The 27,861-nt window shown below is 44.7% G+C and overlaps 1 protein-coding gene across 1 annotated transcript in view; it reads left to right on the top strand.

The window, feature by feature from the left end:
* Positions 1-23,580, top strand: part of fbxo41 (F-box protein 41) — a 37,845-nt gene extending 14,265 nt beyond the window's left edge. Inside the window, exons 2-12 of the mRNA XM_061247008.1 lie at positions 949-1,156; positions 7,096-7,169; positions 14,181-14,536; positions 17,300-17,538; positions 18,243-18,358; positions 19,137-19,289; positions 19,484-19,579; positions 20,017-20,135; positions 22,136-22,294; positions 22,804-22,919; positions 23,493-23,580. Of these exons, the coding sequence (XP_061102992.1) occupies positions 949-1,156; positions 7,096-7,169; positions 14,181-14,536; positions 17,300-17,538; positions 18,243-18,358; positions 19,137-19,289; positions 19,484-19,579; positions 20,017-20,135; positions 22,136-22,294; positions 22,804-22,919; positions 23,493-23,555 (1,699 nt within the window). The 3' untranslated portion in view covers positions 23,556-23,580. The remainder of the gene's footprint in view (positions 1-948; positions 1,157-7,095; positions 7,170-14,180; positions 14,537-17,299; positions 17,539-18,242; positions 18,359-19,136; positions 19,290-19,483; positions 19,580-20,016; positions 20,136-22,135; positions 22,295-22,803; positions 22,920-23,492) is intronic.
* The last annotated feature ends 4,281 nt before the right edge of the window (positions 23,581-27,861 follow it).

The raw sequence follows: 27,861 nt of genomic DNA, 5'->3' as shown, positions 1-27,861 counted from the left end.
CAGTAAGAAAGAACTGTTTCTGAGATAAATATATGCAATTCTTCCTCCCACTGACCCTGGGAGAGCGTGCCAGGGGATTGAGTATGTGTTGAGCTTTGCTTAAACTACCTCAGTATATCACTCCCACATGATGGGCTCTCTTCAACAACAGAGTCTAAAAGAGGAACATGTGGGACCAAGGTGGCAGTCTGTACACACAATTATAAATTTGTGCATATGAGGGAGTTCATTATAAGCTAACCTAAATCATGTAGCCTAACCAAATCTGGGCTGAACTTCAAGGCTAACCAAATGGATCAAGTTCAATTTCATTCTACCAATAGTCATTAGGTCATAGTTCATGAATAAACTGACCAGTAAAATCACACAATATAGACCATATTGAACAGTGAAAAGGCCCTGCTTGTATTGTCCAGAAATGAGGAAGGAGTGAAATATACCATTTTGAAAATCTTGAAATTCAAGACGTGACAAATCCATGAAAATGGATATACATATTGAGAGAGTTAGCAGTTAGAGAGCAATTAGTAGTTAGAGAGCACTTAGCAGTTAGAGAACAGTTGGCAGGGGTAAAACTCTCAAGTTTACTCAGCACTTCAGGAAATACAACTACAAGTCAGAGGCACTGGACTGTTACAGATTTACATTTCTAATATCACAAAACCGCACTGAATGACTTGATAACTGGCGGTCTGAATGACTTGTTCTTGCCTCTTCACAGTGAGATTTGGCTTTATGATGTATACTGGAGATGTACAGTGCTTCCCACATGCTACGCAGCCCCTGAACAGGGAACACTTCCATTTCAGTGTTTGGTCAATCAAAATCGAGGAAAAGTGAGTGTGTGTGTCTGCGCATGCGTGTATGTGTGTGTCTGTTTGTGTCTATGTGTGTGTGTGTGTGTGTGTGTGTATACAGTGGGATAACAGCCTATGTTTCTGTGTGCAGGGAGGTGGCTCAGATAGACCAGTTCCTACAGGAGACGGCGGCGCGGGAAGCTAACGCTAAGGTCCGACTGCAGCAGTTCATCGAGGAGCTGCTGGACCGAGCGGACCGGGCCGAGAAGCAGCTGCAGATCATCAGCAGCTGCGGCACCACGCCCAACGGCAGCCTGGGCCGATGCAGCGTCCCCGGGTCCAAAGGGACCAGCCGCCAGGTAGGCAGGGGAGGACAGTCCTGTTTGACTGGAGCATCCACATTAATTTTAAACCTCCAGATTTATATTTACAAGCAGAATTTTAGGCCTTGATTCAGCCCTTTGTCTATGTACAAAAAACCCCGTCTATGCCACCATTCTCAACCCCTGCCCGCCAACACCCCCAAGATGGTTCTGGTCGTTTCAGAGGAAGGTGTGAAAGCAATAAACTAAGAAAACTGCGGTCTAATATGATTAATACATTGAATCTACTTTAGTAGTCGCTTTCCACACAAACCATTTAGGTAGCTTTTAAACTGCCATTACTTGTGTTCAGCTGAATGTAATTCGTGATGATACTAGCCACTGCTAACACCAGTGGATTTCAGTCTGTCTCTAGCCTGCCTGGAAGGAAGCAGAGCTATGTAACATAAGCACGCATTCTCACAAACAAATCAATTCATTGTCGCTTTTATTTTTATCAGACATCTCAAGTCCTCTGAAAGTCCGGGAGGCTAGGCATAAGCTCCCTGCCCAGGAGAGGAAATAAGCCAGTAGAATCTCCCAAAAATATAAGCAGTAGTACTGTGCAGTGAGATCCAGCTATCATGGCCCACCAGCTGTCATACAAAACTGAATTTGCTTAGCAGAAGCGGCCCGAGGAGTTTTTAGAATAACAAATACGAGTAGACAAGCAAGGTATTGGGCAGAAGTGAACACAGGTTGTCAGTGTATCATAGAAATGATTAAGTTTATTATTGGAACCACCTACGATGTCCTTCAGACTCCGCAGAAGCTGAGGTAATGGGTAGGTGAAGATGATAGGTGTAAACTGTGCATTGGAATTGCTATGTTTTGTCAGGCTGCAAGGTTAGCTTGACGCAGGGTCGCTAAACCTGGTGTCATAATACATTTCTTAAATGTTTGGCCGGCGTTTTTGAAAGCAAAAGTGCCAAGGTTAATTTTCTTCCTGTTCATAGTGGAATCGGCATAGATGGAGTAGGGCAAGGGACTGGAAATTAGTAACCGACATTGAGAGGTAACTGCAGGTTCTGCAGATTATTGTCTCAACCTCCCTAAGATCTGATATGTACTCAGAGAGCAGATAGTGTACTTCATTGAGTTAACAGTGGCATGCAAGGATGCTATTTCAGTTTGATAGTTTGAGAGGAAGAAGTAAAGGGAGTGTGGGTGGCAAGCATATGTGAGACCTGTCGACGTAGGGGCTTAAGGATTTGTGGCCAAGTCAGTGACATCGCTCCTTTTGGAATTTGATGTTCGTGGTCAAATGCTCAGGAAAGCAGTTAAAGAATCAGTAGATAAAGAGAGGACAGGTTAGTTTGGGGGCTAGTTTTGTCATGGTTTTCCTCTAGAGGGCTTGCCGGCTTAGCTCAGCAGGAGAGATTGCTTCCCACAATTGCGGTTGTAATCATGGCCGATTGCAGTCAGCTGCTTGGAGAACTATTTAAGTCTCTTCCTGGCACTGCTCTGAGCTTTGGTGTTTCAGTTTGACACATGCCCAAAGCCGGTATTGAGGTCTAAAGGTAGACAGAGAGTGTTCCAAGACTGAATTTTATTCAGTTAGAAATGAGAAATAGATAAGTTTAGGGTCCTATTTTTTGTTTTCCTTTGGGTTGGTTAGCTCCTGAGAACCTTCCCTAGTTTTGTTTCTTGGTTCCACCTCTGTTTTGAAGGCTGTTTTCTTGACCATTTTAGTTCTAGTCACATTTTTGGTTGGCAGATCGCCAGGGAGTTTTTTTTTTTCCCTTTTTCTGTTATTTTCCTCATCTATTTTAGTGGTTATCCAACTTATTGTTGGTAACTTTGTGATCCCTTCCCGGTCGCTCTTGGTCTCCCGCCCCTGCTCCCTCACAAGTTTAGCTGATGGCTAGCAGATAAGGCTAGTGATTACATGGAAATCCATATGGGACCGTGCCAGTGGGGTGATCATAATCTTAGTCACCAGGGAGGTCCATGTGGTACTGGCGGCCTGTGCAGGGTGTGTACTACTGTTTGGCAGTATCGTTGTTCAGTGCATTGGTAGGTTGGATGATAAGTGTATTGGCAGTGTATGGTTCTGGTGGTGGTTGCATTGACAGAGCCAGTGGAGTTAGTCACCAGGGAGGTCTGTGTGGTACTGTTATTGTGCTGTGCAAGGTGCACACTAGTGGCAAGTGAAGGGTGTATGGAGGGCGGTGGGTCGGGGATGCCAGGCTTCACTGTTGGGCCTTCTGGAGGTGTTGTGGGCCTAATTCAATTACATTCTGGTGAAGGAAGGTGCCCACTTAACAACCCCTTTGAAATTCTTGCATGAGCACTTTTGGCAGGTATAATATTGTCGTTTGTTTCCTGGTTATTTGGTTGTTAGGAACTATGCTGGTTTAGGAACATCTGAGCTGGACGATAATAAGAAGATAACATCATATCCTGTGCAATGTAAAATTACTGAGCATGTTTGGAGAATGAGGTATCATGAAATAAAAAATGAGGAGAGCATGTACTATGATGTACTCTCCAGATTTAAAGGTACAATAGGTAGGATTGTTGTGTTAAAACATTGTTACAAGACCATTGTAAATCCCTTCCGATCATTGAAAAAGGCTCACTGACATGTTGACTGACCCTCTACCTGTGTTCTAGTCCTTAAATTCAGGTTTCAAAATATGCATTTGACGGGCCGGCACTCTGTACCAAAACAGCGTACATCTGCACAATAACTCAAGCTCATTGGTTTAAAATTGGTTCTAATTGCCACAGCCAATGGCGTTTCAACTTCAGCGCATTCACAGAGAAGGGGAGGGATAAACAGTGTTGTGGTTTGAGCGTTAGAAGTTATATATTCTACCTTTAACAAACTGCTATAATTTACTCTCCAATTTAACAAACTGTACTATAATTCATAATTTACATACATACAATAAAGTGTGCAGTAGTAGCAGTAGTAGTAAAAGTGTAATAGCTTATTACAGTGCCTATGCAAAATAAATATATTAGTACACAAAATGTAAAAAAACACATTTGGAAGTTAACCAGGCATGCCAAGAATATTTATCTGAGAGCGATGATTACATCAGGCACATTTAAGAATGGCTGCCCATGGCGATTTGCCCTTTAATTCATGTAGATTGAATGTTAAATATTTATTCAGACGGATGGTGAGCTGTGAATATCAAAATCACTCAGCAAGTGGTCTGTCTTATGCCATTCCACCTACAGTTTTGTTCGTTTTAATGTCAACCGGGAGCACATTTGATGGCTTTGCTGCGTGCACCAACAATGGAAAGTGACAGACGGTTGTGCATTTCTCTTATCGGGGTTGATTTGAATCCACTACATGTTTCACTGTAATTCCTGTGCGCCAGTATAGTGTGGATGCAGACAAATCTCTGTGTGGTATATGAGCATGTACCACGGCATTGTGATGCTGTTTCCGTGGATACCAGCAGCAGTATTTGTTCAGGGTTCTGGGAGAGGGTGAGGGAGAGCGAGACAGAGAGGGAGAGAGAGATTATGATTGGACAGCTTCCATTACATTCAAAATGTAGTTATGAAAGATGCATTCTCTGGCTCGCTGGTTTGGATCTCAGACAGGTTTCAGTGTTAACTGGATTTACCTTCTTGGTTTATTTAATGCCAGATTGCAGGAAGTGAAAATATTATATTTTGGCATTCGCAGGCTAACACGTTCACAATTGTCAGTAGTGCAAGGCTCTGTTAATTTGCACTCATGGTTTTAAATTACATACTATAGTTATTTTTTAAATAAGATGAAGACCTCCTTAGCAGTACAGTAAATCACTCATTCTTTCGGTCAGGTTCTGAACTGTTTCCCTTTCTCTCCCATGATCTGTGTGGAAGGGTGGAAGGGAGCGGTCCTGCCGATGGCTCATTTTGATTGGCTGGGAGCCCGGGGCCGAGCCCTGCCTGCGGTGTCAGCTCCTCCTCAGGCCTGGCCCGCATTACTCCATGCCCGGGGCCTGCCGAGAAGACATCCATCACACCTGCCCACCCCTCACCCATCTGCAGACACACACCCCCTCACCCGCCTCCAGACACACACCCCCTCACCCGCCTCCAGACACACACCCCCTCAGCCGCCTCCAGACACACACCCCCTCACCCACCTCCAGACACACACCCCCTCACCCGCCTCCAGACACACACCCCCTCACCCGCCTCCAGACACACACCCCCTCACCCGTCTGCAGACACACACCCCCTCACCCGTCTGCAGACACACACCCCCTCACCCATCTGCAGACACACACCCCCTCACCCGTCTGCAGACACACACCCCCTCACCCATCTGCAGACACACACCCCCTCACCCGTCTGCAGACACACACCCCCTCACCCGTCTGCAGACACACACACCCTCACCCGCCTCCAGACACACCCCCCTCACCCGCCTCCAGACACACACCCCCTCACCCGCCTCCAGACACACACCCCCTCACCCGTCTCCAGACACACACCCCCTCACCCGCCTCCAGACACACACCCCCTCACCCGCCTCCAGACACACACCCCTCACCCGCCTCCAGACACACACCCCCTCACCCGCCTCCAGACACACCCCCCTCACCCGCCTCCAGACACACCGACCCTCACCCGCCTCCAGACACACCCCCCTCACCCGCCTCCAGACACACACCCCCTCACCCTCCTCCAGACACACACCCCCTCACCCGCCTCCAGACACACACCCGCTCACCCGCCTCCAGACACACACCCCCTCACCCGTCTGCAGACACACACACCCTCACCCGCCTCCAGACACACCCCCCTCACCCGCCTCCAGACACACACCCCCTCACCCATCTCCAGACACACACCCCCTCACCCGCCTCCAGACACACACCCCCTCACCCATCTGCAGACACACACCCCCTCACCCGCCTCCAGACACACACCCCCTCACCCGCCTCCAGACACACACCCCCTCACCCGCCTCCAGACACACACCCCCTCACCCGTCTCCAGACACACACCCCCCTCACCCGCCTCCAGACACACACCCCCTCACCCGCCTCCAGACACACACCCGCTCACCCTCCTCCAGACACACACCCCCTCACCCGCCTCCAGACACACCCCCCCTCACCCGCCTCCAGACACACACCCCCTCACCCGCCTCCGAATATCTCCCACTGCCTACTTTAATACTTGAAATACATGTTGAGCAAGAATTGTAAACACGCAATTGATGTACATATATGTAATGATGTATTTACATCATTCTTGATGCAATGATGTATTTGCTCCCAGCAACAACGATAGGCTATCATCATGGAATAATGTTCACATGTAAAGTAATATTTTTTACTAGTTGGAGAATGTTTTTCTTTTTTTGGTAATTTTCTGATGCATTTGCCTTTCCCAAAAATCTTGTTTACTTGTGAGCCTAGCCTTTATTAGAGCAACAATATTCATTGCACTTCTCACCTCTCTGGTTGTCTTGTGGCTTACTGGCAACTCACTGCTGTGGCAGTGTGGAATTATTTATAGAGTATTTCTTTCTGTTTCATTGTTTGCACAAACTTCGTGCTCCCGGTGGAAACATTTACAAGATATTTTTGACTGTGATATTCACCCACGCAATATCACAAATATAAGCTGTGAAGTGCCACATGCTTCTCTTGTCACTCAGTTGTGACATTAAGCTTAGGTGTACTTAAGTAAGTAAGAGGGATGATTGACAGGTACTGTGAAATTACCATGATACAAACATAACAAACAATACACTGAGGTTTACTAAATGCAGACTGTAAAAAAACAATCATCCATTGTACACTAAGAATTATATGAAGTGCATGCTTTAATTCCACGTTATGGTTTACAAAGTGGAAATTTTAACAGTTAAGTATTACTTAACGTGGTATTTATTCCCTCTCTCTCTCTCTCATTTTCTTGGTCTCATACTTGTGTTCTCATTCCCTCTCTGTTTTCTGTTCCTGTAGAGAAACTCCAGTCTCTCTGGGAATTCCCGGGGAATGTACCAGGTGTCAGAGCGCCACTCTTCTCCCAGTACGGGGTAAGTCTGGCCCCCTGCCTCCTTTATTTTGGGTTCCCACTCCTATCCCGGCAGACACTCAAACTTACAGCCGCCCATTTGAGGGATGATTCAAGGGATTCAATAACCAAAAAACAAAATCAGCTATGCAAGGACTATTGAATCAGCTGATCCTATTCTGCAGTTCATTCGATTTCTCTGTTTTACATCACTCTGCTCCTCAGCTAAATGGCCATCTCCCCTGGTATTCCGACAAATGCTGTTCTCAGCTGAGGGGTGACAGTGCGTCGTCCCTCAGGGAGTAGTGCAGTGTGGCGTAGGCTGACGGAGCGTGTTACTGCCGGCTGGGCCACTCCACCATGCCGCCGGCCGCAGGGTCTGGTCCCCCCGCGCTCAGAACCAACGGAACCCACGCATGGTGGGAGCACGGGTTCCTCACCGCCTTTAAACACGCCTCTGCTGAAATCTCTGCACGTTGCAGTGGGATGGTTAGGAATCTCCCCGGGCAAACTCATTAGTGCTTCCACCGTGCGACACGATTTTCTGTTTATTCGTATTTTGTATAGGAAGATTTTGGAAATACAGCACAAAACAATGCATAGAACAATGTAGCCAGTGAAGATAAATAGGCTAATTGTATTTTGAAATGGGATATCATTCCCTATATGTGCTCTAAATAGTTTAAAACTATTGTTCTAAAGTACATTCATTTCTGTCCGTCTGCTTTGGTCTGTCCTACTCCACCCAATGGGCAACTAATACGCAGTTACACTGAGTATTCCCTTTCAGATTTCGAGGTAGTTTTTAAAATCATTTTAATGCATTTCAGCTTTTACTGATATTTTTAAGCTTATTTTAAAAAAAGCAAGCGTAACTTCATTGAGTGTTACTATCAGAACATTGATTACATGTAGATAGCATATTGATCTCAAAGCACTTTATTTTGAGGGGGACAGGGGTGACTCCCTTCAACTGCTATCACCACCGTAACCTGGGTAATGAGTAGTGGCCCTTATGCACATAACGCATACAGTGTGAGGCTTTAGCTGCTGTGAAAAAAGGGAGAGATTTATACTTTGACATTTATGGACAAAGGGATATAATTAAGCTGAGGCAGTATCAGATGGACAGACTATGAGTGCCAAGTTCAGAATTCGGCCTGTGCATCACGACTTCAAGTTAGCGTTTCATCAAAAAAGCTATTTGATCTTCTGAAGGATGTCCCCCTTTAGGCCAATAAATTCAAAGAAAGAAATGAGCTGTCATTTATGTCATAAAAAGTACTTTGATCCATTTGAAGCTTAATTAGTTGGCATATTTTACCATTAGTCTGGCTGGCATAGTTATGCCTTCTGTCAGAGCATAATAACAAGCATGTTAGCTTTCATTAGAGCTGTAATGCTTATGTTACAGCGTATCTAAAGATTTTTATAATTTTACTTTATATTCTCCGTTATATAAGTTACTAACAGTGCAGCTGTAAACACACTGCAGTTCTGCATCTCAGTAGATGCAGGCTAGCGCTGTGTTAGCAGGTGTGGACGCTACTGTCTTCCGTGTGAATTAATTGGCTGTTTTCAGATGTGTTGTGTGTCACCTGCTATTTGACACAGTGCCATGTCCCTGAACGCAATGCTTCTGACAGTGAGCAAATTAACAACCACCCTCTCTTCAGATCGAAACCACCAGCCCCAAACATCACCCCCCCCCACACAACAAAATAACTCCTAACACAGCCACTACAGTGACGAAAGCGACTAAGATGCTATTTTAGATCTTGTTTGATAGGAAAAGAGAGTGAGGGGGGGGGGGGGGGTTTGGGGGGGGTGGGAGCCTTCTCTGACCTATATTGGGCTTCCTGAAAGAGTGCCAGAGTTTGACAGGAGGGTGGGCTGTTCTGTTTCGGTGTCAACAAAAGGTGAATTTCAGCTTCCTAGGCATAGCTGATGGCAGTGTAGTGTATTTGGCCTTCAGTAAAAGCGCACCATGGCTCAAGGAGACAGCCCTGTGTTTATAGGGCCAAGTTCAGAGATTAATGTTATCACCCTATTGCCTTTATGCGGCCAATCTTTTGGGAAGCGTGTTGGGGAGCAAGAAGAAATAGAAGAAAAATGAATAACAAGAATTTTAACAAGATCATAACAAGCAATATATCACCTGTCTGTTTTTTCCAGACTGGCAAATCTCCAGTTTGTATTTTGTGTACATCCCTGCTGTAAAATTCAGCTACAGGGTATTACCAACTCGAAATTACCAGCTGCCAGCAATTTCAAAATATAGTTTGAGCTGGCTGAGTGGGGAGCTCTTTTTTCAGCACGGGGATATACTGTAACATGAGATACAATCACAGGCTGCAGGATTTGTGAGTGAATCTTATTGAATTAATTATCGTGGCTTAAGCATTTAGTGGTTATACCTACGTCAGATACTATAGTGTACTCTTCCCTTTAAGTTCCATTTTTGGGGGTCCATGTGAAACTGTAAGAATTGGAAGGGGAGCATTTGGCTTATTGCATATACATGATGTTTTATGATTTACCAAGGCTAGCTAACACTGTGAAAGATAATGTATTTCTACCATCTTGGGAAAGCTGGTCTAAACATTGGATCAGGCTTCAAACCATTGACAAGGTTGTTGTAATTGTTGCTACATGGAGATATATCCAGGATTACCTCCAGTATTTAAAATTAGATCTAAATCAATGAGCTCTTTGGTTGGACAGTGCTAGAGATATAAAATTAGACAAAATATAACCTACTTGCTCCCAGGCCATATGAATTATTAGTTTGTGACTATAACTCAAACTAATTATTCATATGGCCTGGAAGCATCGCTACACTATATATCTTTACTTGTGCATTTTGGCTTGCAAGTTTATAAGTTGAAATACCACACTCAGCATTTTCCTGTGCATTGTGCCTCGTTCTAAAATGAATAGGCTACGAGCAGCAATATTTAAAGAAATATGTACACATATATTTTGCGGCTCCATTCATTTACATGATTACTTTTAGAAATGCCTGATTAAATCAACAGCTGTCCAGGTGCAATTTTCCTCAGCATGTTAATTTGCAGGAAGTAGGCTATTAAAATAATACTGATAATACTAAAAAGCTGATTGGAGAATACACACACCCTTGGGGCTTGACACCCTGCACATACAGTGCCCACCATAATGTTTGGGACAACGACCCTTCCTTTATTTATTTGCCTCTTTACTCCACAATTTGAGATTTGTAATAAAACAATCATGTGGTTAAAGTGCACATTGTTCGATTTTAATAAAGGGCATTTTGGTTTCACCATGTAGAGATTACAGCAGTGTTTATACATAGTCCATCTCAGGGCACTATACTTTTTGGGACACTGCAATGTTATGTATATGAAAGTAGTCTATTTTCGTTGCATACCATTTGCATGCAATTGGTTGGTTGCAACTTTTAAGTACTTCTTGGCAAACTGTAACCCAGCCATTTTTTTGCGTCTAACCAGTGGTTTGCATCTTGCAGTATAGGCTCTGTATTTCTGTTCATGAAGTCTTCTGCAGACAGTGGTCATTGAGAAATCCACACCTTATTCCTGAAGAGTGTTTTTGATCTGTCAGGGGTGTTTTTCTTTATTATGGCGAGAAATCGTCTGTTATCAGCTGTTTAGGTCTTTGCTATTAGTAAGCCCACTAGTGTTCTCGTTCTTCTTAATTATGTTTCAAACAGATTGATTTGATTGATGCCTCTATCCATTTTATTCTTGTTTCTCGGTCTCATAATGGCTTCTTTGACTTTCATTGGCACAACGTTGGTCCTCATGTTGATAAACAGCAATAATAGTTGTGTTATGGTTGTTATGTTATGGTGCCAAATTATGGCTGATAGATCTACAGGAGCATGGGCAGCCATGCTGTACACAGTTGTATCATCAGAATTATCCTCACTGAACATAGTATCATGTTATACATGAACATCCTATGTATGAGAGGCATGAATATTCTCCACTGTTACATCATGTGTTATAGGGGTCAGGTCAGGGCCCTAAAGCTCCCAGAATTCACACAGTGAATAATGCAGGTGATGTAAGCATTTCACTCCCTTGGATGTACTGCAGATTGCTGCATTTTAAATGAATCTACACTATGACACATTGTGAAACTACCCCTTGCATTATTTTAATATTAATGAGTGAAAACAGGTTTGCCCTGGATCCCCTGCCTAACAGGCCAGCCAGAAGAATCTGTTCCAGGGGTCTGCAACCCTGCTGCTGGCGAGCCATGGGCCCTGCTGGTTTCTGTTGTTACTCTGCGCTTAATTAATCAATTAGAGCCGGTAATTACAGTTAACTCACCTCACCTGGGTAATTGGACGCTGATTTTATGATTTGAACAGAAACCTGCAGGCAGAGCTTGGGGCTCTCCAGGACCAGGGTTGCTAACCCAGGTCTATTCTATTGTTTGTGCTGTGATGACACATGGGTACCCCTCCCTCTCCTCTCACCCTTCTTCAGATTCAAATGCAGTATCTGCAGTCTTAAACACGGATCTACAGGATTCAACATGGAATCCTTCTCCTTGCTCCTTGCTGTAATTAGAGCAGGGCTGCCCAACCCTGTTCCTGGAGATCTACCATTCTGTAGGGTTTCATTTCAACCCTAATTTGGCACTCTTGATTATAATAATTAGCAGATCAAAAATATATCTATAGCTGTTGAATGGAGTGTGCTTCACGGGATGTTAGATCTCTTGGAGCAGGGTTGGGCAGCCCTGAATTAGAGTATAAGATGGCCGAATGCAGTCGTATTTTTTAAATAAATCCAGCTATGCTGGTACTTTTATAGCAAGATCAATTGAACACCCTAGTAGTGGCCATTACATTAAATTTTACATGAGGTACAAATGTCATGGCTTGTTAATTTTTCAGTGGTGATTATAGTACTGTGAGGGGGGACAGGTCTATAGGAAGGTTCCTATCAGCAGGGGCGCCTTTTCACACTAAGGAAATCATCCAAACCCAAAAGATTCCACTGTAGGTTCCACTTTCGTGACTAGAGTCTCACATCGTGTGGGATATTAGCTCGGGAATGTTATTTAGTGGAGAAAAATGACTGGAGGCCTATTGGGAGCAGCACAAAGTGAGGTGATCTGCATCTTCTGTCTGCTGGAGCCGATAGTAACCATGGCAGAATGTTGTTCTCTGAGAATTCATTTCAGTAAAAGCAGTAAAAGCACTTAAACCTGATGCCTGGCTTTATTGGCTGTATTTGATAACCAGGGAGATCCATTTTGCATTAGATAACCGGGCATATACGTATGTCTGGTACCAGGGATACAGTATATGCTTGGCTATGGGATTTGATAAAACGGATACCCCGTATTCACCCTAAGGTGATGCCTGAAGACTAACTGGACTAGTACCCTGTGCTCCCATGAGGTCAGTCTGGAATATGATTTCCTTTTTCTGAATGGGGGATTTTCTCAATGAGTCTAATACTCTAGCCTGTTGTCTCTCCCCCTCCCTCACTTCCCCATTCAGTTTAATGGCTGGGTTGTGTTTCTGCTTTGTCCTGCCAAGCTGTTGTTTCGGTTTTGCATTGGGCTGCTGCTGTTTTCTACCTGCATTCATATGGAATGTCTCATCTCAGTCTTGGCTGCAGGCTGCAGGAGATTTATTCAATGGAATGGCACACTGAAGTGCTATGAATTCACTTTCTGTGAAGTTACAAATGACATAAAAAGGTCAGCACTTAATCAAAGAATCCTTCAAAGGAAGGAAATGGGATCATGAGCCAGATTGTACTCTTCGGCTGAAAGAAAAGACAAATTTCAGATTTTTGGCGATAAAAATGTACTAAGTAATGTTCCTAGCCAGAGTTCAGACTTTCTGACTTTCTCTTTTTAATTCATGCTGGCTCTCCCAGCTCACTAAACAAGAAAATGGTGGTACAGTATGTGTTCCAATCATTTCATTTCTGGCACAGACACTGCAAATCAAATGTCGTGCAGTGGGGGATGTATCACATAAGCTGAAGTGTGTATAGTGTTTTTATTTATTTATTTATCGCTCGCATCCCCAACCATGCATTTCAGATGTGCCCTAAAGTGAAGTGTAAAGACCACTGAACACGCTGAGTCCATGCAGGCTGACAGGAGGAATCTGTTTCGGGGGATAAACAGACTTGTCCTCTGCATCTCCAGAGGCCGCGTTTACATTTATCCAGGATGAACAGCAGTCAGACCAAATGCTGCTGACCATTAATTACCTTGGGTAATGATAATAAATATGATAATAAATATGTGTAATCTTAGTGCAGAATAGTGCACTGTACCTACAGTACTTACAGTATGTCTATTACTTTTAGCAGGAGGGTTAAGGGAGATGATATCCCTTTAAGCTGCACTGAGTGGTATTTAAAAATTAATAGCCAAGTAATGACTAAGTTCCTGGACCACGTTCCTTGTGGAAATGCTGTGCTACTGCCAAAGCCCTGGAGGATACTGCTTTACCCAGAATGCTGTTGAAATGAAATCTTCAGACTGTTTAACACAGTCCTGTGCACTGTGAGAGAGGATGTGAGTGAAAAACTGGTGATTTCAGTCCTCTCTGTGTCGGTCAACTGAAACCCTGTGAAAGACTGGTGATTTCAGTCCTCTCTGTGTCAGTCAACTGAAACCCTGTGAAAGACTGGTGATTTCAGTCCTCTGTGTCAATTAACTGAAATCCTGTGAACAACTGTTGATTTCAGTCCTCTGTGTCAATTAACTGAAATCCTGTGAACAATTGTTGATTTCAGTCCTCTCACACCAAAGCCATCGCTCTGGGTAACCAACCTAATGAAAGCATTGTTATGTTTCACGTTACATTTCCCCATGCATTCAGGTCATGTGCTGTATATAGCTGTATAAACCTTATATTTAAATTCAAGCCAGTGGATTGACAGTATATCATCCCTGATGTTTGAGCAGTAGGTACCTGCATATGGGTGGGTGATGGGCAGAGTACTCTGTGTTTGGGGGCACACCTGACGTTTCCCTCCTGCTTCAGGGCGTCGGGTCGGGTGAAGTCGGTGTCCCAGGGCTCGGGGGGCTACGACAGCGACAGCGTGGAGATGCACCCTCTGGAGGAGTGTGCTGAGGCGCAGTACTACCATGTGCAGTGCCGAATGGGCGAGGGGGGCTATGAGCGGGCCGCCATGTCGCGCAGCTGGGGCCTCCGCAAGCAGGCCATCCAGAACTGGCAGCGCCGGCCCTACCGAAACAGCACCGAGGGCGAGGAGGGAGACGTGTCCGACGTGGGCTCCCGCACCACCGAGTCCGAGGCTGAGATCTGGGAGCAGGAGCGCAGAGCCCCCGACACACAGCACTCTGCACCCAACAGGAGCGGATACCGCCTCGGCACAGGTAACACACACACTCCTGCACAGGTAACACACACAGTCCTGCACAGGTAACACACACACTCCTGCACAGGTAACACACACACTCTCCTGTACAGGTAACACACACACTCCTGCACAGGTAACACACACACTCCTGTACAGGTAACACACACACTCTCCTGTACAGGTAACACACACACTCTCCTGTACAGGTAACACACACTCTCCAGTATAGGTAACACACACATTAATGTACAGGTAACACACACACACTCCTGTACAGGTAACACACACACTTGTACAGGTAACACACACACTCCCGTACAGGTAACACACACACACTCCTTTACAGGTAACACACACACTCCTGCACAGGTAACACACACACACACTCCTGTACAGGTAACACAAACACTCCTGCACAGGTAACACACACACACTCCTGTACAGGTAACACACACTCCTGCACAGGTAACACACACACACTCCTGTACAGGTAACACACACACACTCCTGTACAGGTAACACACACACACTCCTGCACAGGTAACACACACACTTCTGCACAGGTAACACGCACACAAAATATATTTAGTATAAAATATAAAGGTTACAGTTCAGAAAAATACTATCTCATGAGACCCATCATGACTCAAAAAGACACGTATCTGCTGCAAAAGAGACAAGAGGACAGGTACAGAACAGCAAAAAAGTTGAAGAACAAGGATGAAATATTAATATACCAATATGCACATACATTGAAGCCAATTGATGATTTATTAGAACAATTCATGTTCATGTTGTATTCTGTGAGTATTCTATGGCCTACAGAATATGGTTCAAATTTAACTGGCTGGTCCATATATAGTAGCAGGAAACTGTGCTGTCTTTACCTACGAGATTTGAATTGGCCAGCTTGCAGAGATGCACTGTTGATGAAGGACAAAGGAAGTTTGAAACAAAGTTAAACAATTCAATCACGCTCTCAATCTCTGTTCTTTCACACTGGAACAGATTGTAATGAAAAACATTTGTCAAGAGCTAAAGGTTGTTACCGCTGTAGGCGCTACTCTTCAGGATCTAGAGTGCAGTTATTTATAGTGGATTGCAGTAAAGCGAATTAAAATTGCATGATACAAATAAACAAGGCGTTAGATTGAAAGTGCTGTCGTTCATGGTATGGGTACCTGTTTCTCCTGTATGATTGGTGACCGATTGCAGTCAGCAGCCTTGCCTTTAGCCGAAGATAACCAGTGTGCATACATAATGAATGATGCATTTATATACCACCTTTCATCTGTTCAGCAAACTGAAAGTGGATTTCATTTTCATTGAGGGGATAGGGAAGGAGGGAGGTCACGTGACCTGAGCTGGCTCAGAGTGACAGAATCTGCCCCACCCCCTCTGAACTGATCTCTCACTCTGTCAAACCTCCGCCAAACCTCCGCCGTCACACTGTCTGCACGATGCCCCTCTGTCCTGCAAGGAGGCCCATTGATTTTTCCAGAGATCATGGGTCTGGTTTCATGACAGTTGTGTCATGCTCAAATCCCAGAGGACCACAGAGTACTGTGTGTGATATTTTTGGTTTAGAGTGAATCTCCTGGCTATTGTAGATCCTGTCAGTTAGCTTCACAGAGTTGAACGTATAGATTTTTCAAATAATATGCAGCACTGTGGGAATATTTAGGGCATATGTTGCCACTGATGCAAAAAATGTCCAAATTTAATCATTTTGTTTAGCAAAAATAGGTCCTGTATCATATATTGTTTTTATTCTAATCTCTGGGTTCAGAATGGAGAATTTAAACATGAATCAGTACTCATCAGTACCTGAACATGACTGGCCTGAGTGTTTCAGTTCACTGTGTATTATATCTACTCAGTGCGATGTTATTGAATAAAAGCTCCCATGCTTTTACCCCTTGGCCTTGTGCAAATTGTTTTTTTTTGCCCAAGTGGGTAATTCACCTCAGCTTACCTGTGGCTCAAATATTTGTGCATTAAGGAGCCAGTAAAACTAGCAGCATGATACTTTAGAGTTCTATGTTCTGTAAAATTGTTACTGGTCCTGCGATTGTGCACCTTCGGCTGTTGAGCTTGATGCTGTTAGACACGGTTATGAGTGTTATACTCCGTGATCTCCGCCTACTGTCACACTAAACACGGCTGAGTTACTGGGATCGGCAGCCATATTGTGTATATCTCTGCTGTGCTGTTCCCCTGCTTCTGGTTGCACTGCAGGTCCCATTTGTCTCTGGCGCCACAGTGTGGAGAGTGCTTACACATTCTCTAATATTCCTGCAGGCCAGCCTGTGCTACATGTTTTATAGCAGTGATCATCAAATCACGGTCCACCTGGGCCAATAACTGCTGCTTTTCCTCCCTCCATTTACAGTGGCACTACAGGAACTGTTTAGTTAATTACAAGGAAAAAGAAAACCAGTGCTGGTTTTTTATTTGTGGGCCAGATTTGATTATCCCTGTTTTATAGTGTACATTTAATCAAACCAGATTATTTATAACATCGTGATTTTTTTTTTTTTTACAGTGTTACTTGGCCCCTGTCACTCTAAAACTATTTCACATTAAGTATAATATCACAGTAAAACAGTGTCATTTTGCATATGAAAGTTCAACCAAGACAGTAGACTGGCAGATATGCTAGTGTCTATGAAATGATCCTTTTAGCTACAGAACTCTGGTACTGTTCATGAGGTGTGTGGTAAAAGTGTTGCCAGGTTGTTTACTCATTCTCCCGGTGACCCCCCCCGACCCATCCCAGGGCGCTCGGAGGGCGGCTGCAAGCCGTGCCGTCATGACAAGAGCAGCCCATCTAAGTCCAACGAGGTGATCAGCCCGGAGGTGCTGAAGATGCGGGCGGCCCTCTTCTGCATCTTCACCTACCTGGACACCAAGACGCTCCTGCGCGCCGCAGAGGTCTGCCGGGACTGGAAGTTTGTGGCCAGACACCCGGCCGTGTGGACCCGTGTTCTGCTGGAGAACGCCCGGATCTCATCGAAGGTACAGCACCTCCCAGCACCAGCACTGAGTGGCCTAGTTCTGCCACTACTCTGGAATTAGGGTTTTACTATCCTATTAAAGGCAAAACCAAATTAATGTCTTATGTTGAAAGATTTGATGTGGCTATTATGTATTCCCAGTTGTCAGTGACTGTACTTATTAACTCATGCTCTGGGGATAATTGTGTTGTAGGTTGTACTGTCTCTGTGTTATGGACTCACTCTGTGCTGTCTCTGTGTTATGGACTCACCCTGTGCTGTCTCTGTGTCATGGACTCAGCCTGTGCTGTCTCTGTGTTATGGACTCACCCTGTGCTGTCTCTGTGTTATAGACTCACCCTGTGCTGTCTCTGTGTCATGGACTCACTCTGTGCTGTCTCTGTGTCATGGACTCAGCCTGTGCTGTCTCTGTGTTATGGACTCACTCTGTGCTGTCTCTGTGTCATGGACTCACCCTGTGCTGTCTGTGTTATAGACTCACCCTGTGCTGTCTCTGTGTCATGGACTCACTCTGTGCTGTCTCTGTGTCATGGACTCACCCTGTGCTGTCTCTGTGTCATGGACTCACCCTGTGCTGTCTCTGTGTCATGGACTCACCCTGTGCTGTCTCTGTGTTATACTCACCCTGTGCTGTCTCTGTGTCATGGACTCACTCTGTGCTGTCTCTGTGTCATGGACTCACCCTGTGCTGTCTCTGTGTTGCAGTTCTTATGCACACTGTCTCAGTGGTGCACACAGACCCACTCCCTCATCCTGCAGAACCTCAAACCCAGACAGAGGGGCAAGAAGGAGACCAAAGAGGAGTACCTGAAGAGCACACGGTGAGCACCCATGGGCAGCTGTAGTCCTGCATGCTCTGCTCTGGTGCAGTGCCGTATGAATGTGTGGACACTGGCATATGGCATATTTCAGATAAAAGTCACATGATGAATGTCAATTCCAGATTGTTCAGGCTTGGCCTGCTTCTCTGTGTAAGTAGATCTGCATTCATGTGCTGAAACCGACAGATTTTATCTGCAGAATAAGCTGAACAAATCTCAGTGGTGGCAGAACTGGATATGTGTAGGATTTTCTCAGAAGGACAGCTGAGTTCACTCCCTCTCACCCTCACCCACAGCCCGCCTCCATTTCTGCCTCTATTTCCCTGCATTAGCTTCTTTTTTCTCCCTGCTGCAGTCCTGCCTCTGTCTCTCTGCTTCAGTTATGTCTGCCCTCTTCAGTCCTGTATCTCTCCCTGATTCAGTCCTGCCTCTCTCTCTGCTTCAGTTATGTCTGCCCCCTTCAGTCCTGTATCTCTCCCTGATTCAGTCCTGCCTCTGTCTCTCTGCTTCAGTTATGTCTGCCAGCTTTAGTCCTGTCTCTATCCTGTCTGTTTCTTTGCTCGTATAGATCCTTTTATGTCCTATCATATCACACCACATCCAAAGAACATGGATTCAGGCGTTAAATATCATTCGTTTTTTCAACATACAAAGCGTGAAGCATTTTTGAATTAACAGTATACAGTATATGAGAATGACAGTGTTAGGAAGGAGGTGTTAGGAAAGGCTAACCTGAGGCATGACTTTTTCTATCCATCTCTGCCTGTCCGCTGGTCAGTGGATGTTTGGAGGAGGGGCTGGAGGCTCTTTTGAAGGCTGCCGGGGGCAACCTGCTGATCCTGAAGGTTTCACACTGTCCAAACCTCCTGACGGACCGCTCCCTGTGGCTGGCCAGCTGCTACTGCCGCGCCCTGCAAGCCGTCACCTACAGGTGAGCTCCACGTGCTCTCCCTCTATCACTGCTATCTCAGCTCTTTCACATGAAAGGCTAGGTCAGTGGTGGTGTTGAGTAAGCTGGATCCTGGATAAGTCATTTGGGGGATCATGGGCGGAGCCGGTCATTGAGATCAGTGCATTACTAGAAATCTCTCTTGCTAAAGCAGAGGAACTGAATGTGTGTTGCAGGAGTGCCACAGACCCTGTTGGGCAGGAAGTGATCTGGGCCCTTGGAGCTGGCTGCAGGGACATCATCTCCCTACAGGTGGCGCCACTTCATCCCTGGTGAGTAGCAAAGGAACAGCAGCAGAGAGAAGTCATTTTAATAATGTTCAATTTATAGCTTTTGTTTGCTTACCTTGTTCTGTTCATGATTTCTGCACGCTCATTGGTAAGTCACTTCTCCTGGGTTCAGTTCTCACTTACGTGAGGTGGCCTGGGATTGGCTGGACTGTAGCTGTGTGGCCTGGGATTGGCTGGACTGTAGCTGTGTGTGGCCTGGGATTGGCTGGACTATAGCTAGGTGTGGCTTGGGACTGGCTGGGCTGTAGCTGTGTGTGGCTTGGGATTGGCTGTACCATAGCTGTGTGTGGCCTGGGATTGACTGGACCGTAGCTGTGTGTGGCCTGAGATTGGCTTTACTATAACAGCTGTGTGTGGCCTATGATTGGCTGGACCAGAGCTTCTGTGGCCCTGTCACATGTATGCTTGTCTTTCTCCAGTCAGCAGCCGGCTCGCTTCAGCAACAGATGCCTGCAGACCATTGGCCGATGTTGGCCACACCTCCGGGCCCTTGGAGTAGGCGGGGCTGGGTGCGGGATTCAGGGGTTGGCGTCATTGGGTGAGTACAGCAGTTTAATGTCACCTTTGCACTGTGAGGAGTGACACCTTAAATGCACCAGATTCATGGTTAGTAAAAGAATGTAAAGAAATTAAATGTTTTGAGAAATTAAATGTTTTACAGTAAACCAGTATGTGATCATTTCATGTGAAATTAGTAGGTGTCCTCCATTTTGAGGTAAAGATCTATGGTAAGTGGTTGCTGTAATGTACATATTGGTACTGTATGGTATTTAGTGGTTAAGGATGAGGCTTCAGACATGCTCAGTGATGGACAGATGTTCAGATCTGATAATAGGGGTTGATAATGATAGAGGATACACACGGCACAGTGTCTTTCTGCTGCTCGTAATGTAGGCAGGCTGAAGGCACCTTGTCATTTCTGTGCACGTGAGCAGCTTTTAAATCTTTGCCAAACGTGGACTGTATTAATAGTTTGGATCCGGGAAGTCGATCGTATAAACATTTACACTACAGCCACCGTCGCCTTGCGTTGGGTTAAGGGTAAAGCGTCAATGTCTTGCAGCACAGACCGGATTAACCGTTCCCCCACAGAATACTGAGTCCGGGTGCTGCCACAGCCTCATTTAGATCAATATCCTAGCAACCACAATTTGGCCCATTGTGGGAGAAATCAAAAGAGATTTAACAAAGAGATTGTCTCCCTGCTCACGGACCACTGCTTGTGAAGAGGAAGACAGAGGAAATGGCATGTTCCTTCGTGTGAGGCGTCCCTTGCGAGTCCTCAGATGAATGGTGTTTGTTTGCTGAAGGACAGGTGGAGAATAAGCAGATGGAACAGCCCCAGAGCCCTTGCCTTTGATGCTCCATTGAAACTGACAAATTCCTGCTAATTGCAAAAGAACAATTTCAGGGCTCTAACGGAATTTGTCTGAGATATTTTTCTCTGTCCTCACTACCGTTATTTTTTATGTATACAAACTAAGTTTGTGTATGTGTGTGTGTGTGTGTGTGTGTGTTTATATCCTGTTTCTCAAAATTGTAAAACCCCAATCATATTCATCATATTCAGAAGTTCTTTTCATCACTCGAGCATCCTTCATTACACTGATTTTTTTCTCTGGTTTTTGAGATTAGATTTGTAAGTATTTGTTCATACGTTCCATACCAAATGCACCAAGTGGATGACTGATTCGCAATGGCTCGGTACAGCCAAATTAATTCTTTCCAAGGCTTTCACTTTTTCCATGGTTCAGTGGCTTCACTCTTTGAGGGGAAAATGTCGACTTTTGAGAAAATGTGTCTACAGCGGCACAAAACCAAAGGACCTGCAAGTAATCCGCATGGATATGAGTGACGTATACACACACACAGACACACACACACACACACACACACACACACAAACACACACACACACACACACACACACACACACAAACACACACACACACACACACACACACACACACACAAACACACACACACACACACACACACACACACACACACACACACACACAAACACACACACACAAACGCACACACACACACACACACACACACACACACACACACACACACAAACACACACACACAAACACACACACACACACAAATGCACATGCACACACACACACACACACAAACACACACACACACACACAAATGCACATGCACACACACAAACACACACACACACACAAATGCACATGCACACACACACACACACACACACACAAATGCACACACACACACACACAAACACACACACAAATGCACATGCACACACACAAATACACACACACACACACACACACACACAAATGCACATGCACACAAAGACATGCGCACACACACACACAGCTAGAATTAAACCTCGGTACATGTACTTGTGAGGGCCTAGGAGTGTCCACTGTGCTTCCATTTTCTGTTCAGTGGAAATTGACACAGAAGGAGGTCATTTTGTGCAGGGATAGCTGAAATATAGTGGGATTTTAGGTGCTAAATGAGCCTAAGACTGCCCCCTGTTTCTTGCAGCGAGAAACTGCATGCGCCTGCAGGTTTTAGAGCTGGACCATGTGAGCGAAGTCAACCAGGAGGTGGCAGCAGAGGTGTGCAGAGAGGGGCTGAAGGGTCTGGAGATGCTGGTGCTCACGTCTACCCCTGTTACTCCAAAGGCCCTGCTACACTTCAACAGTGAGTACTGTCTATGCCATGGCGTTCCTGCTTGACTGAAATAGTCAGTAGCCTATATAACCGTGGAGGTTCTGCTACACTTCAACTGCGAGAATATACCATGAATACCCTGCTGCAGTATGGTAAACAGTCAGTATATATACAGAATGGGTACAGACAAGGCCGTTATACCAAAGCCGCTGCTACTCAATGGCCCTGTGTGCCCATTCTAATTAATTTTATATTGAATGTTTTAATATTCATCGGCCAATTTTTCACACTACCGTATATAAAACAGAATAAGTATTCACTACAAAGTAATACCGCAGTAACACACAGCTACATTTACGCGAATGAATAATATATTAATGCATAATTCAATATTTTATGCAGGCTTCAGTCTGTCCTTCATGAATATTGATGAGAATAAAAAGTCTATATTTCTGTCCTCCTTAATTATGTTGCTGTATAACAGGCCCATGCCTTGCAGCTCCTCATACAGTCAGGTGTGCATCTACCCTTTGCTACAGGTGTGTGCCGAAACCTCAAATCCATTGTGGTGCAGATTGGGATCGAAGACTACTTTGAGGATCCCAACAGCCCCGAAGCCAGGAAACTGTTTGACGAGATGGTGAACAAACTACAGGTGATGAAGCAACACCATTGGTTTTTCTGTTCGCCAGCAGCATAAGACACCTCCAGCAACGCTGTGTTTACTAGGCGCTGCTTGCGGTCTATTTTGACAGCGCTTGTTTTCATGCCTGCAGGTTTAAATATCTACATGACTATTTTCCATCAGGGTGTGGGCCCTCTATTAATAACCTCCTTCGTGATGAGGAGAGATGGCACTCGGTTCCTCAAATAGATTTAAGAAGCCAGGGGCAAGGAAACAATACAGGAGGTGCAGCTTCACACCCACTAGTTTCACTGAAGCATTCTGGGTAAAAATATATGTCTTATCCAGTGGTTTTGTATCCACTTACTGTAAGTAAGACGGTTAGATTACACTGAAACACCAAAAATAAAAGATCACAAGATCTTACTGGTAAAATATGTTGTGCAACCAGAGTTAGCCATATGCAAAATTGTCTGTGTTAACTCAACCCTTACAGTTAAAAATACTCATGGCTGATATTACACTGAATTTCTGCCACGTAAAGGAAAAGTCTATACAGAGAGCCAAATGGCTGAAGTGTTTGTGTTATTTTTTCTTAATCAGGCCCTGAAGAAGAGACCCGGCTTCTCCAAGATCCTGCATGTTAAGGCCGATGGTGTTTGCTAACCTCTGCCCCCCACTCCTAACCCAGACCCCCCAGCCCCACCCCCAGCCCCGTCCACCCCAAAAAAAGAAAAAGAAATAGAGGGTGCCGAAGAGGAGGTGCAAGACCTCCAAAATGAACTGATTGAGTCCTCAGCCCTTTTCTGGGAAGCAGTCAAACTAACAACTAGCCACAAACCAAGAAGAAGAGTGAAGGAGGACCCGATGAAGCCATGGGCCACTGAGAAAGAGGCTGCTTTGGTGTCACAGTGTCACAGTTAAACTGAGGGACTGTTCTCTCTGGACACAAGCTCTCTGTAAACACTGCTTCAACTGTTTATGACCCCACACCCTGTCACTGGCCGCGTCTTACTAAAGTCACTTGGACAGAACACAGACTTCTTTCTCCATAGCACACAGCTGGTCAGATACTGGGGGGAAGAATTCAAAGTGAAGCCACTTTTCTACATGGTTGGATTTGCAGACTATGTTTAAATAGATTTTTAAGGGCGCGAAACCACAGAGCACATTTTTTTGGAAACGCACACGTTGAAGATGTTAGGAGTTGGGAGGCATTTGAAAAGAATATTCAAGGTCTCATAGGATTGACCTGTTCTAAAACTACCCTACAGGAAGTGCTCAACTCCTGTGACTGCAAAAAGAGCTCCGGAAAACAAAAAATACAGTGTTTGTGTGGCTCTCCATATGAATGCACTGTGTGTGTCTGGCATTAGCATGGCCCTACAGTATATGTGTGTATATGTGTGTGAGTATGCGTGTTTTGCACAGCTTAAGTTGAAGGCCTTGGTTGAAAAAGAAGTCAGCACATTATTTTGCCATACATATTATACCTTACATATACAAGTTAGGTGGTTTGCAACTTTGTAAATAACAACCTTTCTTGACAATAACAGGAAGTGTGCAATATTGCATTGCAAGTCAGGACATGAAACTATTAGAGCAATGCTCTATTTTGTATTTTAGTCCAGGGGAAGATCATGTAGGTAATTTGGCTAATGATGACCCCTCATGTCAACATGTGGTTTAGGTTAGGCTGTTCAGCCTGGTCATTATGACATATTGTTATGTGTTAAACCCACGCATACTCACACACGTACCTACACACACATGCACACATGTTCACACAAACACACACACACACATCGCTGCAAAGAAAACACCAGCTACAAACTTATAATGTTTAAAGTGTCAGTCATCAATTCTGGGTATTTCCATTTTCTTTTCTTGGAGAGGGACTGCAGAACTCTTCTCAAATACACAGTTTGTTGTCTTCAGTGGACTACATCATGTGTCAGGGTCCTGGAGCCAATGGCAAGCATTGTGGATGCAACTCAGTGCCTCCTCCTTCCTTGTCAGTTCCAGCCGCCCTACAGGATCATCAGCTGCTCTCCAACGCACACCTCATCTTCTCCTTACTTCATTCTGCATCCCCCATTGATTAGTACTGTCTGTATCCTGAGACCTGCTCTCCATATGTTCGCATCTCAAGATCTGTTGCTCTCAAAAAGGGGTTGCAAATGGATTGTTATTAATGCCTTACCATGATAATGTGCCATTTATTTGTAATTTTACTTTTTATAATTGCGTATGTGCCATTACACTACCTTTCAATCGGGTACAACTCATATGTTTCAGTGCTGTAGTGAAAGTGCTGTCTGAAACCAGAACATTACAGGTGTAACGTTTCCCTCAAAAAGATCCACACAATTCTATAAGACGTACCAATGCAAAGGGGATTCTAATATATTTATATGTAGAGATGATCCATGGTGCATTTTGTGGTCGGCCTCGGTTATCACATTTATATAATTCAGTGTGCTTGTTTAAGGTTAAAATTCTACACTGGACATGCTTTAATAATCTGTATTTGCAATCCCTATATGACTCAATAGATCAGCCTGCTCATGACCTCAGTCTGTTCAGATTAGGGGTGAAGACAGGCTCACGTCACCTGAAGCCTTCTGTGAACCGGGCCGAAGGCAGTCTGATCTGATTTGGTCTTTTGCGGATGTGTCAACACTTTCTCTGGTGACAAAATCACAGCTGCCTCGCAAAGATCTGTAATTAGTTGTCATTTTCATGATTTGGGTCTGTGTTAAAGAGGCACAGTTTAACTCCCCTTTTTGGCCATAGAAGAAAGCATACACATGATAGCTTGATCGAGGGCACTGTCGATGGCTGTGAGATATGTTGGAGGTCGAAATACAATGTTTGGATGCAGGGAAAACATATGGAAATATGTGAGTATACATACATAATACCGCAGGAAGACAACAATCAGATTGAATGTCTTTGCTGTCCAGTCTATGCTGTGTGTTTTGTCCTGTGCAGTGATGAAAACAATTATCACCTCCTTCCACCTCTTTTCTCCCACTTCTCCATCCTCGCGGTCAAAGAACCGTGCAAGTTCTTAAGTCACGAGAAAGTCATTTGTGACCTCACACAAATGACACCAGCCTTTGAATGTGTATAGGTTATAGGCCCCATTTTAAAGCACATTTGACTACCAGTCTCTGTTACCAGAGTGGGTGCTCGCTCCACTGCTTATGCTGAAGGTTGCGGAAAGGGTTGAAGCAGGGAATATGCATGATCTGCAGGTTTGTTTGAGCAGCTGAAATGCGGCTCTGCTTGCCCCTGCCCCATCGCCCGAAAGCCATTGCGGTTAGGTCCCCCGCTACCACAGAAACGAGCGATGCAATAAGGCGTTGTCTCCACCACCATGCTGGCTCTAAGTACTGTATCTGTTATCTGTTTAAGTCTGGTGCTTTCTTCAAGAGGAACTTGTCAGCTCAGATTCCATGTGGGCCTGGGACGTGTGTTGTACGTGACCTGAGTGCTGAGCTGGACAGAGGCCAGCGACCTCTGACCCGCAGAAGCAATGCTGCACTTCCTGACTCCAAATTCTTATCACGGACAGAGATACAGTTTCAGCATGGATCAATATTATGGACCTCAGTCCCATTTACAATCTAGAGTGATTATTCATATGCTGTATAGATTGTAACATACCGTGTACAATGTTTTTCCTAACCATGGTGCTTGCATACCTACATGTACATTTGATGTGTGAGATGCATCTTGAGGATTTATGTAACCGTATTTTTTTAATTTGACAACATGGTCTCAGCCAAGACGTGAGCTAGCCACACTGAAGTAGGGGGAGCTAGGACAAGGAGAGATGTGTGCTCCAGCATGTGCATCTGGTCTATAGTCCACTTAAAACCAATACAGAGGCAGCTCTTTCAGTTAAAGTGGCCTTTACTACAGGGCTACTTAGACTAGACCTAGTCCAGACAAGCAGTTATCACCAAATTTTTAAAAGTAGTCGTCCTGTCTGAAAGTGACCGGGCTCCCTCCCTCTCCAGGTCCTGTGGGGTGAGTGGTTAACAGAGGGGGCGAGAGCCTGCAGGAATGGGCAGTTCTGTAGTGGCTGAGGCCCTGGGCACCACTGTGGGGACAAAAACAAGTTCATGCCAGCATCAACCCTCACTCATCCAATCAGCATAGCCGTTTAAGAGAAACCCATACGTTTTTCAGGAAGACAAGGAGATGAAGCTAGCAGGCCTTTTTTCCCTCTTTTACACGACGAGGCGACGGTTTCACAGCTCACCAGGTCATCGCTATGCAGCCGTACGAGCGGCCTCTCAGCGAAGCAGACACAGACGTGCTCCTGAAGTTGCCCCAGGTCACAGCGGATAAAACCAGTGTAATTATTCAGTGGGGTCATGCTTTGATTTCCGAGTTTTTGACAATCTGTCTTGTGAAGACCGTAAAAGCTGTACATAATGCTTATTTCTAAGGAAGGGCACTGTTTGGTGTTACTGCGTTTTGGTGGTTCAGGAGAAGAAACTACATTTGAAAAAAAAAAAGAATCCTAAAAGGACCCCAGTCCATAGATGTTATATTGTATTTGTATGTTACTCCAAAGGTCAAGACTTGTGTATTATAGATACTTTATATTAAATGTGAAACAAAGTCCTATACAGATGGATATTATTTAATGAAAGAAGATAAAGATTATTTCAAATATTTATTTCTATAAAAAGAGATGTCTATACTGTTGGCATGTCTGTTCAAACATTAATCATCATGTTGCCTTTTTAGCTGTTCTGTAGTCAATAGAAAATTTGGTGTTCAGGACTGAATTGCTTGCTGCAGTATACTGCATTTGACCTTTGTTATTTTTTAGTCGACTGTTGCACTAGTGGAAAAAAGAGGAATATGTTTTGTGCAGTACAATGCTCTTAGATGTTCTTTCTTTAGAAGTACGGTATTTCTCAGTATCTGTTATATATGAAGCACTTTAGAG

This window comes from Conger conger, chromosome 6 (genome assembly GCF_963514075.1).
Source record: "Conger conger chromosome 6, fConCon1.1, whole genome shotgun sequence".
In the NCBI taxonomy this organism is placed as follows: Eukaryota; Metazoa; Chordata; class Actinopteri; order Anguilliformes; family Congridae; genus Conger; species Conger conger.
Note: the sequence above shows the minus strand (reverse complement) of the source record. Positions and strands in the feature narration are given on the sequence as shown.